Source organism: Oncorhynchus mykiss, chromosome 7 (assembly GCF_057628025.1).
Source record: "Oncorhynchus mykiss isolate SJ-2025 chromosome 7, ASM5762802v1, whole genome shotgun sequence".
Classification (NCBI taxonomy): domain Eukaryota; kingdom Metazoa; phylum Chordata; class Actinopteri; order Salmoniformes; family Salmonidae; genus Oncorhynchus; species Oncorhynchus mykiss.
This window is the reverse complement of record NC_143028.1, coordinates 57042119-57056616: the sequence shown is the minus strand read 5'-3', so window position 1 is coordinate 57056616 and position 14498 is coordinate 57042119. Positions and strand designations below refer to the sequence as shown.

General features: G+C 42.9%; 1 protein-coding gene and 1 long non-coding RNA gene across 7 annotated transcripts in view; one reads left to right on the top strand and one right to left on the bottom strand.

Annotated features, from left to right (window-relative positions):
* LOC110528182 (inositol 1,4,5-trisphosphate-gated calcium channel ITPR1) overlaps positions 1–12625 on the top strand; it is a 192358-nt gene extending 179733 nt beyond the window's left edge. For all 4 annotated transcript variants that reach the window (XM_021610040.3, XM_021610038.3, XM_090241406.1 and 1 more), the window contains 3 exons: positions 8215–8375; positions 9780–9941; positions 10904–12625. In XM_021610040.3, coding sequence (XP_021465715.3) covers positions 8215–8375; positions 9780–9941; positions 10904–10990 — 410 coding nt within the window. In that variant the 3' untranslated portion in view covers positions 10991–12625. The remainder of the gene's footprint in view (positions 1–8214; positions 8376–9779; positions 9942–10903) is intronic.
* Positions 1–14498, bottom strand: part of LOC149982609 (uncharacterized) — a 102297-nt gene that overhangs the window by 67361 nt on the left and 20438 nt on the right. The gene's annotated exons all lie outside the window — the stretch shown is intronic.

Below are 14498 nucleotides of genomic sequence, written 5' to 3'. Positions count from 1 at the left end.
AAATGCCATCACACTGCACACTGCCCTATCCCATCTGGACAAGAGGAATACCTATGTTAGAATGCTTTTCATTGACTACAGCTCAGCATTCAACACCATAGTACCCTCCAAGCGCATCTTTAAGCTTAAGGCCTGGGTCTCACCCTCACCCTGTGCAACTGGATCCTGGACTTTCTGATGGGCCGCTCCCAGGTGGTGAAGGTAGGAAACAGCATCTCCACTTGCCTGGTCCTCAACACTGGTGCCCCACAAGGTTGTGTGTTCAGCCCCCTCCTGTACTCCCTGTTCACTCATGACTGGTGGCCATGCACGCCTCCAACTCAATCATCAAGTTTGCAGACGATGCAACCGTAGTGGGCTTGATTACCAACAACAACGAGCCTACAGGGAGGAGGTGAGGGCCCTCGAAGTGTGGTGTCAGGAAAACAACCTCTCACTTGAGAGGGAGATGATCGTGGACTTCAGGGAACAGCAGAGGGAGCACCCCCCTATCCACATCGACGGGACAGCAGTGGAGAAGGTGGAAAGTTTAAAGTTCCTGGGCGTACACATCACGGACAACCTGAAATGGTCCACCCACAGTAGTGGAGGCTGAAGAAATTTGGCTTGTCACCAAAACCCTTATAATTTTACAGATGCACAATTGAGAGCATCCTGTCAGACTGTATCACCACCTGATGCGGCAACTGCACTGCAAGGTTCTCCAGGGGGTAGTGCGGTCTGCACAACGCATCACCGGGAGCAAACTACCTGCTCTCCAGAACACCTACAGCAGCCGATGTCACAAGAAGGCCAAAAAAATCCTCAAGGACAACAACCAACCGAGCCACGGCCTGTTAACCCCGCTACCATCCAGAAGGCGAGGTCAAGTACAGGTGCATTAAAGCTGGGACCGAGAGACTGAAAAACAGCTTCTGTCTCAAGGCCATCAGACTGTTAAACAGCCATCACTAACACAGAGGCTGCTGCCTACATACAGACTCAAATCATTAGCTACTTCAATAAATTGATCATTAGTCACTTTAAATAATGGCACTTTAATAATGTTTACATATCTTACATTACTCATCTCATATGTATATACTGTGTTTTATACCATCTATTGCATCTTGCCTATTGCATCTTGCCATCGCTCATCCATATATTTATATGTAAATATTCTTATTCCATCCCTTTACATTTCAAATCAAATGGTATTAGTCACATGCACTGAAACAACACGTGTAGACCTTACAGTGAAATGCTTACTTACGAGCCCCTAACCAACAATGCAGTTTTTAAAAAATGACAAAAGAAATAAAGTAAAAAGTAATTAAAGGAGCAGCAGCAAAATAACAATAGTGAGACTATATACAGAGGGGGCACAGGTACAATGTGCGGGGGCACCCGGTAAGTTGAGGTAATATGTACATGTAGGTAGAGTTATTAAAGTGACTGTGCATAGATGATAACAGAGTACCAGCGGTGTAAAAGAGGAGGGGGGGGGGTGAAATGCAAATAGTCCGGGTAGCCATTTGATTAGGTGTTCCGGAGTCTTATGGCTTGGGGGTAGAAGCTGTTTAGAATCCTCTTGGACCTAGACTTGGCACTCAGGTACCGCTTGCCGTGCGGTAGTAGAGAGAACAGTCTATGACTAGGGTGGCTGGAGTCTTTGACCATTTTTATAGCCTTCCACTGACTCCGCCTGGATGGAAGGAAGCTTGGCCCCAGTGATGTACTGGGCCGTTCACACTACCCTCTGTAGTGCCTTGTGGTTGGAGGCCATACCAGTCAGTGATGCTCTCAATGTTGCAGCTATAGAACCTTTTGAGGATCTGAGGACCTATGCCAAATCTTTTCAGTCTCCTGAGGGGGAATAGGTTTTGTCGTGCCCTCTTCACGACTGTCTTGGTGTGCTTGGACCATGTTAGTTTATTGGGGATGTGGACACCAAGGAACTTGAAGCTCTCAACCTGCCTGTTTCTGGGATAATGGTGTTGATGTGAGTGTGTATAAGGTAGTTGTGGAATTGTTAGATTACTTTTTAAATCAAATCAAATTGTATTGGTCACATACACATGGTTAGCAGATGTTAATGCGAGTGTAGCGAAATGCTTGTGCTTCTAGTTCCGACCATGCAGTAATATCTAACAAGTAATCTAACAATTCCACAACAACTACCCTATACACACAAGTGTGAAGGAATGAATAAGAATATGTACATATAAATATATGGATGAGCGATGGCCGAACGGCATAGGCAGGATGCAGTAGATGGTATAGAGTACAGTATATACATATGAGATTAGTAATGTAGGGTATGTAAACATTATTTAAAGTGACTAGTGATACATTTATTATATCCAATTTTTTATTATTCATGTGGCTTGAGATTTGAGTCAGTATGTTGGCAGCAGCCACTCAATGTTAGTGATGGCTGTTCAACAGTCTGATGGCCTGGAGATAGAAGCTGTTTTTCAGTCTCTCGGTCCCAGCTTCGATGCACCTGTACTGACCTCGCCTTCTGGATGATAGCGGGGTGAAGACAGTGGCTCGGGTGGTTGTTGTCCTTGGTGATCGTTTTGGCCTTCCTGTGACATCGGGTGGTGTAGGTGTCAGGGCAGGTAGTTTGCCCCCGGTGATGCGTTGTGCAGACCTCACTACCCTCTGGAGAGCCTTGTGGTTGTGGGCGGAGCAGTTGCTGTACCAGGCGGTGATACAGCCCGATACAGCCCGACAGGATGCTCTCGATTGTGCATCTGTGACAAGCCAAATTTCTTCAGCCTCCTGATGTTGAAGAGGCACTGTTGCGCCTTCTTCACCACGCTGTCTGTGTGGGTGGACCATTTCAGTTTGTTTGTGATGTGTACGCCCAGGAACTTTCCACCTTCTCCACTACTGTCCTATCGATGTGGATAGGGGGTGCTCCCTCTGCTGTTTCCTGAAGTCCACGATCATCTTCTTTGTTTTGTTGACATTGAGTGTGATGTTGCTTTCCTGACACCACACTCCGAGGGCCCTCAACTCCTCCCTGTAGGCCGTCTCGTCATTGTTGGTAATCAAGCCTACCACTGTAGTGTCGTCTGCAAACTTGATGATTGAGTTGGAGGCGTGCATGGCCACGCAGTCATGGGTGAACAGGGAGTACAGGGCTGAGAACGCACCCTTGTGGGGCCCCAGTGTTCAGGATCAGGCCCAGGGTCTCAAGCTTAATGACAGGTTTGGAGGGCACTATGGTGTTAAATGCTGAGCTGTAGTCGATGAACAGGATTCTTTCATAGGTATTCTTCTTGTCCAGATGGGTTAGTGCAGTGTGATTGCGATTGCGTTGTCTGTGGACCTATTGCGGCGGTAAGCAAATTGGAGTGGGTCAAGGGTGTCAGGTAGAGTGGAGGTGATATGATCCTTGACTAGTCTCTCAAAGCACTTCATGATGACGGCAGTAAGTTCTACAGGGCGATAGTCGTTTAGCTCAGTTACCTTAGCTTTCTTGGGGACAGGAACAATGGTGGCCCTCTTGAAGCATGTGGGAACAGTAGACTGGGATAGGGATTGATTCAATATGTCCAATTGATTCAATATGCTCTGAGGGCGCAGCTAGGGATGCCTTCTGGGCCTGCAGCCCTGCAAGGGTTAACACGTTTAAATGTTTTACTCACGTTGACTGCGGTGAAGGAGACTGCAGGTTTTGGTAGCGGGCTGTGTCAGTGGCACTGTATTGTCCTAAAAGCGAGCAAAGAAGTTGTTTAGTTTGTCTGGGAGCAAGACATCGGGGTCTGCGACGGGGCTGGTTTTCTTTTTGTAGTCCGTGATTGACTATAGACCCTGCCACATTCCTCTCATGTCTGAGCCGTTGAATTGCGACTGTACTTTGTCTCTATACTGACGCGTAGCTTGTTTGATTGCCTTGCGAATGGAATAGCTACACTGTTTGTATTCGGTCATGTTTCTGGTTGCCTTGCCCTGATTAAAAGCAGTGGATCGCGCTTTCAGTTTTGCGCGAATGCTCTGACATCAATCCACGGTTTCTGGTTGGGGAAGGTTTTAATAGTCACTGTTGATACAACATCACCGATGCACTTGCTAATAAACTCGCTCACCGAATCAGCGTATACATCAATGTTTTTGTTCGACGCTATCCGGAACATATCCCAGTCCACGTGATCGAAGCAATCTTGAAGCGTGGAATCAGCGTTGAACAGACCTGAGCATGGGCGTTTCCTGTTTTAGTTTCTGTCTATAGGCTGGGAGCAACAAATTGGAGACGTGGTCAGATTTGCCGAAAGGAGGGCGAGGGAAGGCTTTGTAAGCGTCGCGGAAGTTAGAGTAACAAAGATCCAGGGTTTTCCCAGCCCTGGTCGTGCATTCGATATGCTGATAAGATTTAGGGAGCCTTGTTTTCAGATTAGCCTTTTTAAATTTCCAAGCTACAATAAATGCAGCCTCAGAATGTGTTTTCCAGTTTACATAGAGTCCATTGAAGTTCTTTCAGGGCCGTCGAGGTGACTGCTTGGGGGGGGATGTACACGACTTTGATTATAATCGAAGAAAATTCTCTTGGTAGATAATGCAGTCGGCATTTGATTGTAAGGAATTCTATTTCAGGTGAACAAAAGGACTTGAGTTCCTGTATGTTGTTATGATCACACCATGACTCGTTAATCATAAGGCATACACCCCCGCCCCTCTTCTTACCAGAGAGATGTTTGTTTCTGTCGGCGCAATACGTGAAGAAACCAGGTGGCTGTACTGACTCTGATAGCGTATCCCGAGTGAGTCATGTTTCTGTGAAACAGAGAATGTTACAATCTCTGTCTCTCTGGAAGACAAAACGCTTGCTCGGATTTTGTCTACCTTGTTGTCAAGAGACGTTGGCGAGTAGTATACTCGGGAGCGGTGTGCGGTGTGCCCGTCTACGGAGCCTGACCAGAAGACCGCTCCGTCAGGCCCTTCTGTGTCGCCGTTGTTTTGGGTCACCTGCTGGGATCCGATTCATTGTCCTGGGTGGTGGACCAAACAGAGGATCCGCTTCGGGAAAGTCGTATTCCTGGTCGTAATGTTGGTAAGTTGACGTTGCTCTTATATCCAATAGTTCCTCCCGGCTCTATGTAATGAGACTTAAGATTTCCTGGGGTAACAGTGTAAGAAATAATACATAAAAAACAAAATACTGCATAGTTTCCTAAGAACGTGAAGCGAGGCGGCCATCTCTGTCGGCGCCGGATGTAGTTTATATACACTATATAGATTACGCCACTGTCGGAACTAGAAGCACAAGCATTTCGCTACAACAAGCATTTTGCATTAACATCTGCTAACCACGTGTATATGACCAATAACATTTGATAACAAGGCAAAAACAGGTTTTAGACATTTTTGCACATTTATTTAATTTTTTTTTTTTTAAATCACATTTACATAAGTATTCAGACCCTTTACTCAGTACTTTGTTGAAGCACCTTTCGCAATGAATACTTATTCAATTTACGAATTGATGGAGGTCACTGTGTTCTTGGGGACCTTCAATGCTGCAAACATTTTTTGGTACCCTTCCCCAGATCTGTGCCTCGACACAATTCTGTCTCGGAGCTCTACGGACAATTCCTTTAACCTCATGGCTTGGTTTTTGCTCTGACATACACTGTCAACTGTGGGCCCTTATCTAGAAAGGTGTGTGCCTTTCCAAATCATGTCCAATCAATTGAATTTACCACAGGTGGACTCCAATCCAATTGTAGAAACATCTCAAGGATGATCAATGGAAAGAGGATACACCTGAACTCAATATCGATTGTCTGGATACTTATGTAAATAAGGTATTTCTGTTTTTTATTTTTAATATATTTGCAACAACTACTGAACCTGTTTTTGCTTTGTCATTATAGGGTTTAATGTGTAGATTGATGAGGAAATGTTTTATTTAATCCATTAATCCAACATATCTAACTGATGGGATACACAAGCTAAATTCCTTGCCAAATGACGACAGTTTTATCATAAATTCTTAATTCAAGGTTAGGAATAAGGTTAGCACTGTGGTTAGGGTTACGGATTCGGTTTAAAATCAGATAAGAGAATTTGTAGAAATAGGTGGGGTTTAATACTTTGTGGCTGTGGTAACTAGTGGCGATCCTACTTTGTGAACTGCTAGTGTCATTTAGAATTGGTTAGTCTAGGCTAATAACCCCGCTAAACATAGACAGGTTCCACACTGAAAATATGCAAAAACATTAGTTTGCTAAAGACGGAGCGTATTTTCATCAGAATCATTAAGTCTGGGCCTACTCACAAAGCAGATGTTGTGGCCGTAATTCATCCCCATGCAGTGTTCAATGTGGAATTGTTAATCCATATAGAACATTCCAAAGAACAGGCAGAATAAACTAAATCGAACGTCTGTATATAAAAAAGAAAGATTCTGGTTTGTAACCCAAACTGAGCCCTGTTTCAAATGATCACACTTTTAGAATAACTCTTCCATATGCGAGATGCGCATCACTTTACACTATTCTCTTTTATTCTGTTATGTTACATCATTATTTTACTATAAAATAGGTGTGTCTTGACCAGTAGCTGTGCGTTCACTCACCCTACTTGTAGAGAAACGCCAATGCCATACTCCTCTCTTTCACGTTGATGAAATGGTATATGACTGTCATACAAGTAAAAGCTTTTATTTTTTGTCGTCCTACTCTACCTGGCTAAAATGCATGCTTGCTAACCTAACTTCCTTTCATGGGCAACGTTAGCTAGTTAACATTAGCCTTCTACCTTCTACATCTAGCTACATATTGAACTTCCATCTTCTCAGGCCAGGGGCAAACTGTATGAATTTATGGTTGGATCAGAATCGCCGTTATAATTGGCCAGTACGGAGAATTAAGTAAAACCACAAGTCCAAATCTCTATTCATGGCTAGTTTAGGAAATTACTAATTTTAGATAGATAGCTAGCTAGCCACCGGAGGACAACAACACAACAAGATGCTCAAAGAGTTTCTGTCAATGAGGTATGCTCTCGATGCTATGTGATCGGAATGGAGCCAAATCCAAACTGGCTTCCCTTGACTCTTTTTTTGGGGGGGGGGGCATTCACAGTTGAGTTCACTCAGTTTAGCTCAATGCTGATTGGCTATTATTTTATTTCTTTTTTTATCAAGGAAGGCCAAATGCTCGCTGACTTCCGTTGCATTCAATGCTAGGGGCAGAAACAATGTTATACTCTTTTGGACCAGACAGCATCAGATAAATGGCCTTACACCTACAGAGACAGCGGGGCGATGTTTCTCTCGCTTGGATGCTTTCTCCGGTGCAATAAATTCAGCCTCTTGCGAATATAAAGAAAATTATGAAACACAGAGAGAGGAAAGATAAATTATTTCGTTTTTTTCTTGGTACATTTTTTGGGGATACCTGGCTTCCCTTGGCATTCATGAATACCACTGGTCTTGACTGTGATAAGGGTTCAGGGAATAATAGCATCTTGTCTGTTAAATTAACAAAAAAGCCTATCACATTGCACAGCCATAAACTTCAACAAGCAAGGTTACTACCTTTTTGAAGATTGTGTTCCACGGTATAACATAACCAGTTGATAAAACAGTTTTAATAAATTAGTCTTAAATGGAGCTTTTTTTCTTTTTATTAGCTGAGTATATATGGGTCAATTAGGATTCGTTATCTGTAATGGTTATGATAAATTGGGCCTTGTTTCTCACTGTTGGCATATAGATAAATGCACACACATTTTTTTAGTGTTCTAAAAAATATATATAGATTTTTTTATCTGTACTTCAGGGGAGAAATCATGCGAGTACTGGAACAGTAAAAATGTCAAATGCCCATCCCTACAGGGAAATATATTTCACCTCAGTGAAGACCAAACGCGACCTGCGGGCCAAAATGTATTTGACACCGCTTGCCTAGATAGATAAAATCCAAAATCCCCACACTTTCTCCACATTTCCCAAATTCACATGGCAATTCTCATATTTTGGAGATTCCAGGAAGTTGGCCAGTTTATCCGTGTAGACTAATGTTGTTTAGTCATTAGACTGAAAGATGGACTTTTTACAGGAATCTGCTTCATTAAACATCACGCCATATCACAGGGTCAAAAGTGCTCCTCTGCTGTCAGGTAGTCGCATTTTTCTTATTTCTTAGGTCGACAGCGGCTTGATTTACGATCTCTAGTGTGTGTGTGTGTGTGTGTGTGCATGTGTGTGTTTCCTCACAGGTCTGGAGAGAGACAAGTTTGACAACAAGACGGTGACGTTTGAGGAGCACATCAAGGAGGAGCACAACATGTGGCACTACCTGTTCTTCATAGTGCTGGTCAAAGTGAAGGATTCCACTGAGTACACTGGCCCCGAGAGCTACGTCGCTGAGATGATCAAGGTGACACACACACCAGGCCTGAGCTGGTAACATTTCCCATGTCAGACCACAATGTCTAATATGTAATGTGACACAGCATAAGCCCAGGCCGTCCCCATTACCCACTGACATGAGTGCATAGAGTACACTACATCCTGTCCTGGGGGGAGACTGATGTTTGTAGGGTGCATGTAGGGCCATAGAGTTGCTGTTTGTGTGTTCTGGTAAATCCCTTAACTAGCTGCTGACCTTTACTAACTGTGTGTACGTTGTGTGTATTGAGTCAGAGAGGAGAATGTGACACTCGCGGGCACATACACCTCCAATGTAGCTATTTGCCCTTCCACCCTCAACTGACAGAGATAGCATGTACACACTGAATGTCACTGACCAACTGAATGACAAACGCACTGGATGACACACACACCCAGTGATCTCACTGGATGAGACAAACAGAAAGGCAGAGGGGTAAGACTTATACATGAACTGTTGTCTAACCCTAAAACAGATTAAGCTGTGATACGAGGCACAATGATAGCACTAGAAAAGGGAATGGGTTTCATTTTTGTATTCAACAATGATAAACCTGAGATGCCAGGAGAGTCATCTCTTAAAGACTATTAATTTTTGCTGTTCGGCCTTGTTATTTTGGTAGCAATCATGTCATCATACTGGTCTGTGCAGTTTGGTGGTGTTAGCAGTTGATGTTACTCTTCAATAACACAGACCCCAAAGAATAATCAGGGGGAAAAAAATAGGTTTATTCAAAGAGGACAAATCATAGATGTTATGCTGAGAGGTAGATGTTCATTCTCCCCTGTCCTCAGTGAATCTCTCCTTAGTGATTCTCTCCACAGAACAAAGGGACAGGATATAGTTTTATAACCCAGCCCTAGCCTGTGGTTGACCAATTGGAATTCCTTGCAATAAAACTGGGCCAATAGCTAAATAACAAGTATCCTATTTCAGGTTCAATGTATAAACAATTTGGAACAATGAGAACTTGCTTTGTTGCTATGAGTCCCAGACTGAAATTCCTCCCATGTCTCATTGATCATTAATCCCCTATTACAGAAAAAACACTTTCCATTGATCGTTTAACTTTTAGTCCTCTATTGACCTCTCGTCCTCTGTGTTGTGTATTTATCTTCGAAATATTCTTACAGTATCCTAGTAACACAAATACAAGGGAGGATTGCAACGCTAACAATCCCTGGCCTTTTTCTTATGTTTCAATGCAAATAGACACACTTAGGGGCATAAATCACTTTCAGTGTTTTGAGTCTTCCTTTTTTGCTGATCGTTTTCTTTGATATCCATCACCCCCTCCTCAAAGCCATTGGATGTCTGTATGTTTCTATCTATTCTTCCTTTGTTTACCTACGCAAGTCAATTAAGATAAAATAAATGTATCTTATTTTACAGGAGCACAATCTGGACTGGTTCCCACGGATGCGTGCGATGTCGCTGGTGAGCAGTGATGCGGAAGGCGAACAGAACGAGATCAGAAATCTGCAAGAGAAGCTGGAGTCAGCCATGAGGCTGGTATGCAATCTGTCTGGACAGCTCACGGAGCTCAAGGAGCAGGTGAGTCTCATCTGCACAGACACACAGACAGATGTCTGTCAAATCACACCTTGGCTCCCAACAGCTAATTGGCAAGGTGCTCACGTAGTTCTGAGATGATTGGATTGGTGAAAAGCAATATGGGAGAAATTCCACCTAGCCTATTAGAAGGCAAGATGGAGCGATTTTTCTTGCTTACTGAGCCCGATGCAAGAAGGCAACAAGAGCCAGCCGGTGCTGAAACTGAGGTGATTGATGGATTGTAGCTCATCACCGCCAACACTCGTTCTGGAATGTAATTACATGCTAGCATGGCTAGTGGCTAACATTAGCCAGCTCGAGTTAGCATACGAACTCTGTAAGTTCTCCATACGACTTTGACAATTGTTCATTGTGGGTTGTCCCGAAGATATATATTTTTTTCTAGACTAAATGTTTTTTTTTAAAATACTAATATATATTTTTTGGAGGTGTAGATAACCAGGCCGTGACTAAAACTAAGCTACTAAGACTTTGACCACACTCTTGTTATTTTGGAGAGAAAAACTCTTTCTTCGTACCCTTTAAACTGATCCAATCCTTTTATGTTTACAATAAGTGCCTATGAGTAGGAGCTAGGGGTCATTTTGAATTGAGCAGAAGGTATGTCAGATTCCCTCACTGCTCTGGGCTGTTGAGTGGTTGTGGAGAAATGTTTGCGGGGTTGGCTGTGATGGGTGGGGTGGGCCCAGGGTGGGTTCACAGATTTGTTGAGAAATATGCGGCAGCTGGGCTGTGTGTGGAGGAAGGGGCTGGCAGTTCATGAGTTCAAAGGATCAACAATGGTCTATGTCAAAGCTTGCCACAGGAAACTTTCTGTGGGTGTGTCTCAGTGCATTTATCAGTAAGTGTGCAGATTTTTGTGCGCTTCTCCATGTGTTTGTTATTGGGTGTGTACTGTGTTTATTTGAGGTTGAGATCAACACTCTTCCCCCTTTCGGTAGATGACAGAGCAGAGGAAACAAAAGCAGAGGATTGGACTCCTGGGCCACCCCCCTCACATGAACGTCAATCCCCAGCAGCCAGCCTGAGGAGAACCGTGGGGTGGGTACCACCTCCTCCACCCAGGACCCTTACCCAGGACCCTAACCCAGGACCACTCACATGAAGGAGATCCTGACGTTACAGTGCCTTCTTCTGACAGTCAATGTAGTGTACAGGAGTATGCCAAAGTGTGTTTGTACAGTAGTAGTGTGCCTGACTCATGGGCTTTAGAGAGTGAGTATGTACAGTATGAAGGAATTTGTGTGTAGAATGCCTTAATGAACACTTAGTGTTTATGAAACTAGTGCACATTAGGAGATGGGGCATATGCATGTAGTGTACGTGAGTGTGTCTATGTACTGTGCACATGAGTTTGAGTGGGTGGGTGAGGAATGTAAAGAGTGTGCAAAAAGTGCCCCTGGACTTGAGAAGAAGGAACCAGTCATGTAAGTTTAGGTTGTAAAAATTACTCAAGTGAAAATGCCTTAGGTTGTCTTACTACCCTTAATGCCTTGTCCATCTTCCTTACCACTTTGAATGGGTGACAAAGGTTCTACTCCCCCATTGGTCTTGATGTATTTGGTGAACTTGAAGGCTCAGCCAATTGCAACACAAGACTCTTGAGACACAACACTCTCGTGTTGAAGGACGCTTTCCTCTTTTTTATATATTTGTAACCTGGCAAACAGTATTTAATATCTTATTTTTGTACGAGGTGCAATACCAATACTTTACGATATGCAACCACAAAGATGTTTAATCTTTACATAATGTCTGTTGGAGATGGTATGAGTTTTTTTTAGATGGCTTTGTTATTTTATTTATATACAGTACCTTCAGAAAGTATTCATACCCCTTGACTTATTCCACATTTTGGAATAAGTCAAGGGGTATGAATACTAAATTCTAAATGGATTGTTTTTGTTTTTCTTACCTATCTGCACACAATATCCCATTATGACAAAGTGAACATTATTTTTGTCATTTTAGCAAATTTATTGAAAATGAAATACAGAAATATCTCATAAGTATTCACAGTCCTGAGTCAATACTTTGTGGAAGAACCTTTGGCAGCACTTACAGCAGTAAGTCTTTATGGGTAAGTCTCTTAAGAGCTATCCACACCTGGATTGTGCAACATTTGCCTGTTATTCTTGTAAAATAAATATCAAGCTCTATCAAATTGGTTGTTGATAATTGCTAGACAACCATGCTCAGGTCTTGCCTTTTTGGTAAGCAACTCCAGTGTAGATTTGTCTGGTAGAAAGCAGACTGAACCAGGTTTTCCTTTAGGATTTTGCCTTTGCTTAGCTCCATTCCATTCATTTTTTATCCTGAAAAACTCCCCAATCCTTAATGATTACAAGCATACCCATAACGTGATGCAGCCACAACTATGCTTGAAAATATGGAGTGGTACTCAGAAATGTGTTGTATTGGATTCTCCCCAAACATAACTTTATTCAGGACAAAAAGTGAATTGCTTTGTCAGTTTTTTTGCAGTATTACTTTAGTGCCTTGTTGTAAACAGGATGCATGTTTTTGAATATTTATATTCTGTACAAGTGTCCTTATTTTCACTGTGTCAATTAGGTTGGTATTGTAGAGTAACTACACTTTGTTGATCCATCCTCAGTTTTCTCCTATCACAGCCATTAAACTCTGTAACTGTTTTAAAGTCACCATTGGCCTAAATTGGTTGAATCTGTGTTTGAAATTCACTGCTTGACAGAGGGACCTTCACCATAATTATATGTGTGGGGTACAGAGATGAGGTAGTCATTCAAAAATCATGTTAAACACTATTATTGCACTCAGTGAGTCCATGCAACTTGTTAAACACATTTTTACTCCTGAAGTTTAGGCTTGCCTCGAGACATTTCAGCTATTTGTAAAAATAATTGAAAACATAATTCCCCTTTGATATTATGGGGTATTGTGTGTAGGCCAGTGACAAAAACATCTCAATTTAATCCGTTTTAAATTCCGTCTGTAACACAACAAAATGGGGAAGAAGTCGATGTCTGAAAACTTAAGTCGCTGTATTTCAATGGCCAAATATAATTGTGACCACCTTTTAAGACTTCTTCCAAGATTTTTTTGACCAATAATCTACAAATGAGACAATATATACAGTATTTTTGTGAAAAGAAAACTCAACCCAAAAGTCCATATGCACAGCATGGGTATCATGCTAAAGCCAGCAGTGTTGGTTTTCAAACACATGAGTTTGTGTGCATATTATCCGTACTATACAGTGCATTCGGAAAAGGGTTTAGGCTAAAGTTTCTTCCATTCTTCTCTGCAGATCCTCTCAAACTCTGGCAGGTTGGATGGGTAGCATTGCTGCACAGCTATTTTCGGGTCTCTCCACAGATGTTCGATGGGGTTCAAGTCCGGGCTCTTGCTGCGCCAGTCAAGGACACACAGAGACTTGTTCTGAAGCCACCCCTGCGTTATCTTGGCTGTGTGCTTATGGTCATTGTCCTGTTGGAAGGTGAACCTTAACCCCAGTCTGAGGTCCTGAGCGCTCTGGAGCAGGTTTTCATCAAGGATCTCTCTCTGTACTTTGCTCCATTAATCTTTGCTTCAATCCTGACTAGTCTCCCAGTCCCTGCAGCTGAAAAACATCCCCACAGCATGATGCTGCCACCACCATGCTTCACCGTAGGGATGGTGCCAGGTTTCTTCCAGACACTTTGCATTCAAGCCAAATAGTTCAATTTCGATTTCATCAGACCAGAGAATCTTGTTTCTCATGGTCTGAGAGTCTTTCGGTGCCTTTCGGCAAACTCCAAGCGGGCTGTCATATGCCTTTTACTGAGGAGTGGCTTCCGTCTGGCCACTCTACCATAAAACCTGATTGGTGAGTTGCTGCAGAGATAGATGGTTGTCCTTCTGGAAGTTTCTCCCATCTCCACAGAGGAACTCTAGAGCTCTGTCAGAGTGACCATCGGGTTCTTGGTCACCTATCTGACCAAGGCGCTTCTCCCCAATTGCTCAGTTTGGCCTGGTGGACAGCTCTAGGAAGAGTCTTCGTGGTTCCAACCTTCTTCCATTGAAGAATGATGGAGGCCACTGTATTCTTCGGGACCTTCAATGCTGCAGAAATCTTTTCGTACCCTTCCCCAGATCTGTGCCTCGACACAATCCTGTCTCGGAGCTCTATGGATAGTTCCTTCGACCTCATGACTTGGTTTTTGCTCTGACATGCACTGTCAACTGTGGGACCTTATATAGACAGGTGTGTGCATTTCAAATCATGTCCAATCAATCCACCACAGGTGGACTCCAAGTTGTAGAAACATCTCAAGGATGATCATTGGAAACAGGGTGCACCTGAGCTCAATTTCGAGTAGCATAGCATAGAGGCTGATTACTTATCTAATTAAGGTATTTCTGTTTTTTATGTTTGATACATTTGCTAAAATTCAAAATAAAATACGTTTTTACTTTGTCATTATGGCGTATTGTGTATAGATTTGAGGATTTTTGTATTGAATTCATTTTAGTATAAGGCTGTAATGTAACAATGTGGAAAAAGTCAAGGGGTCT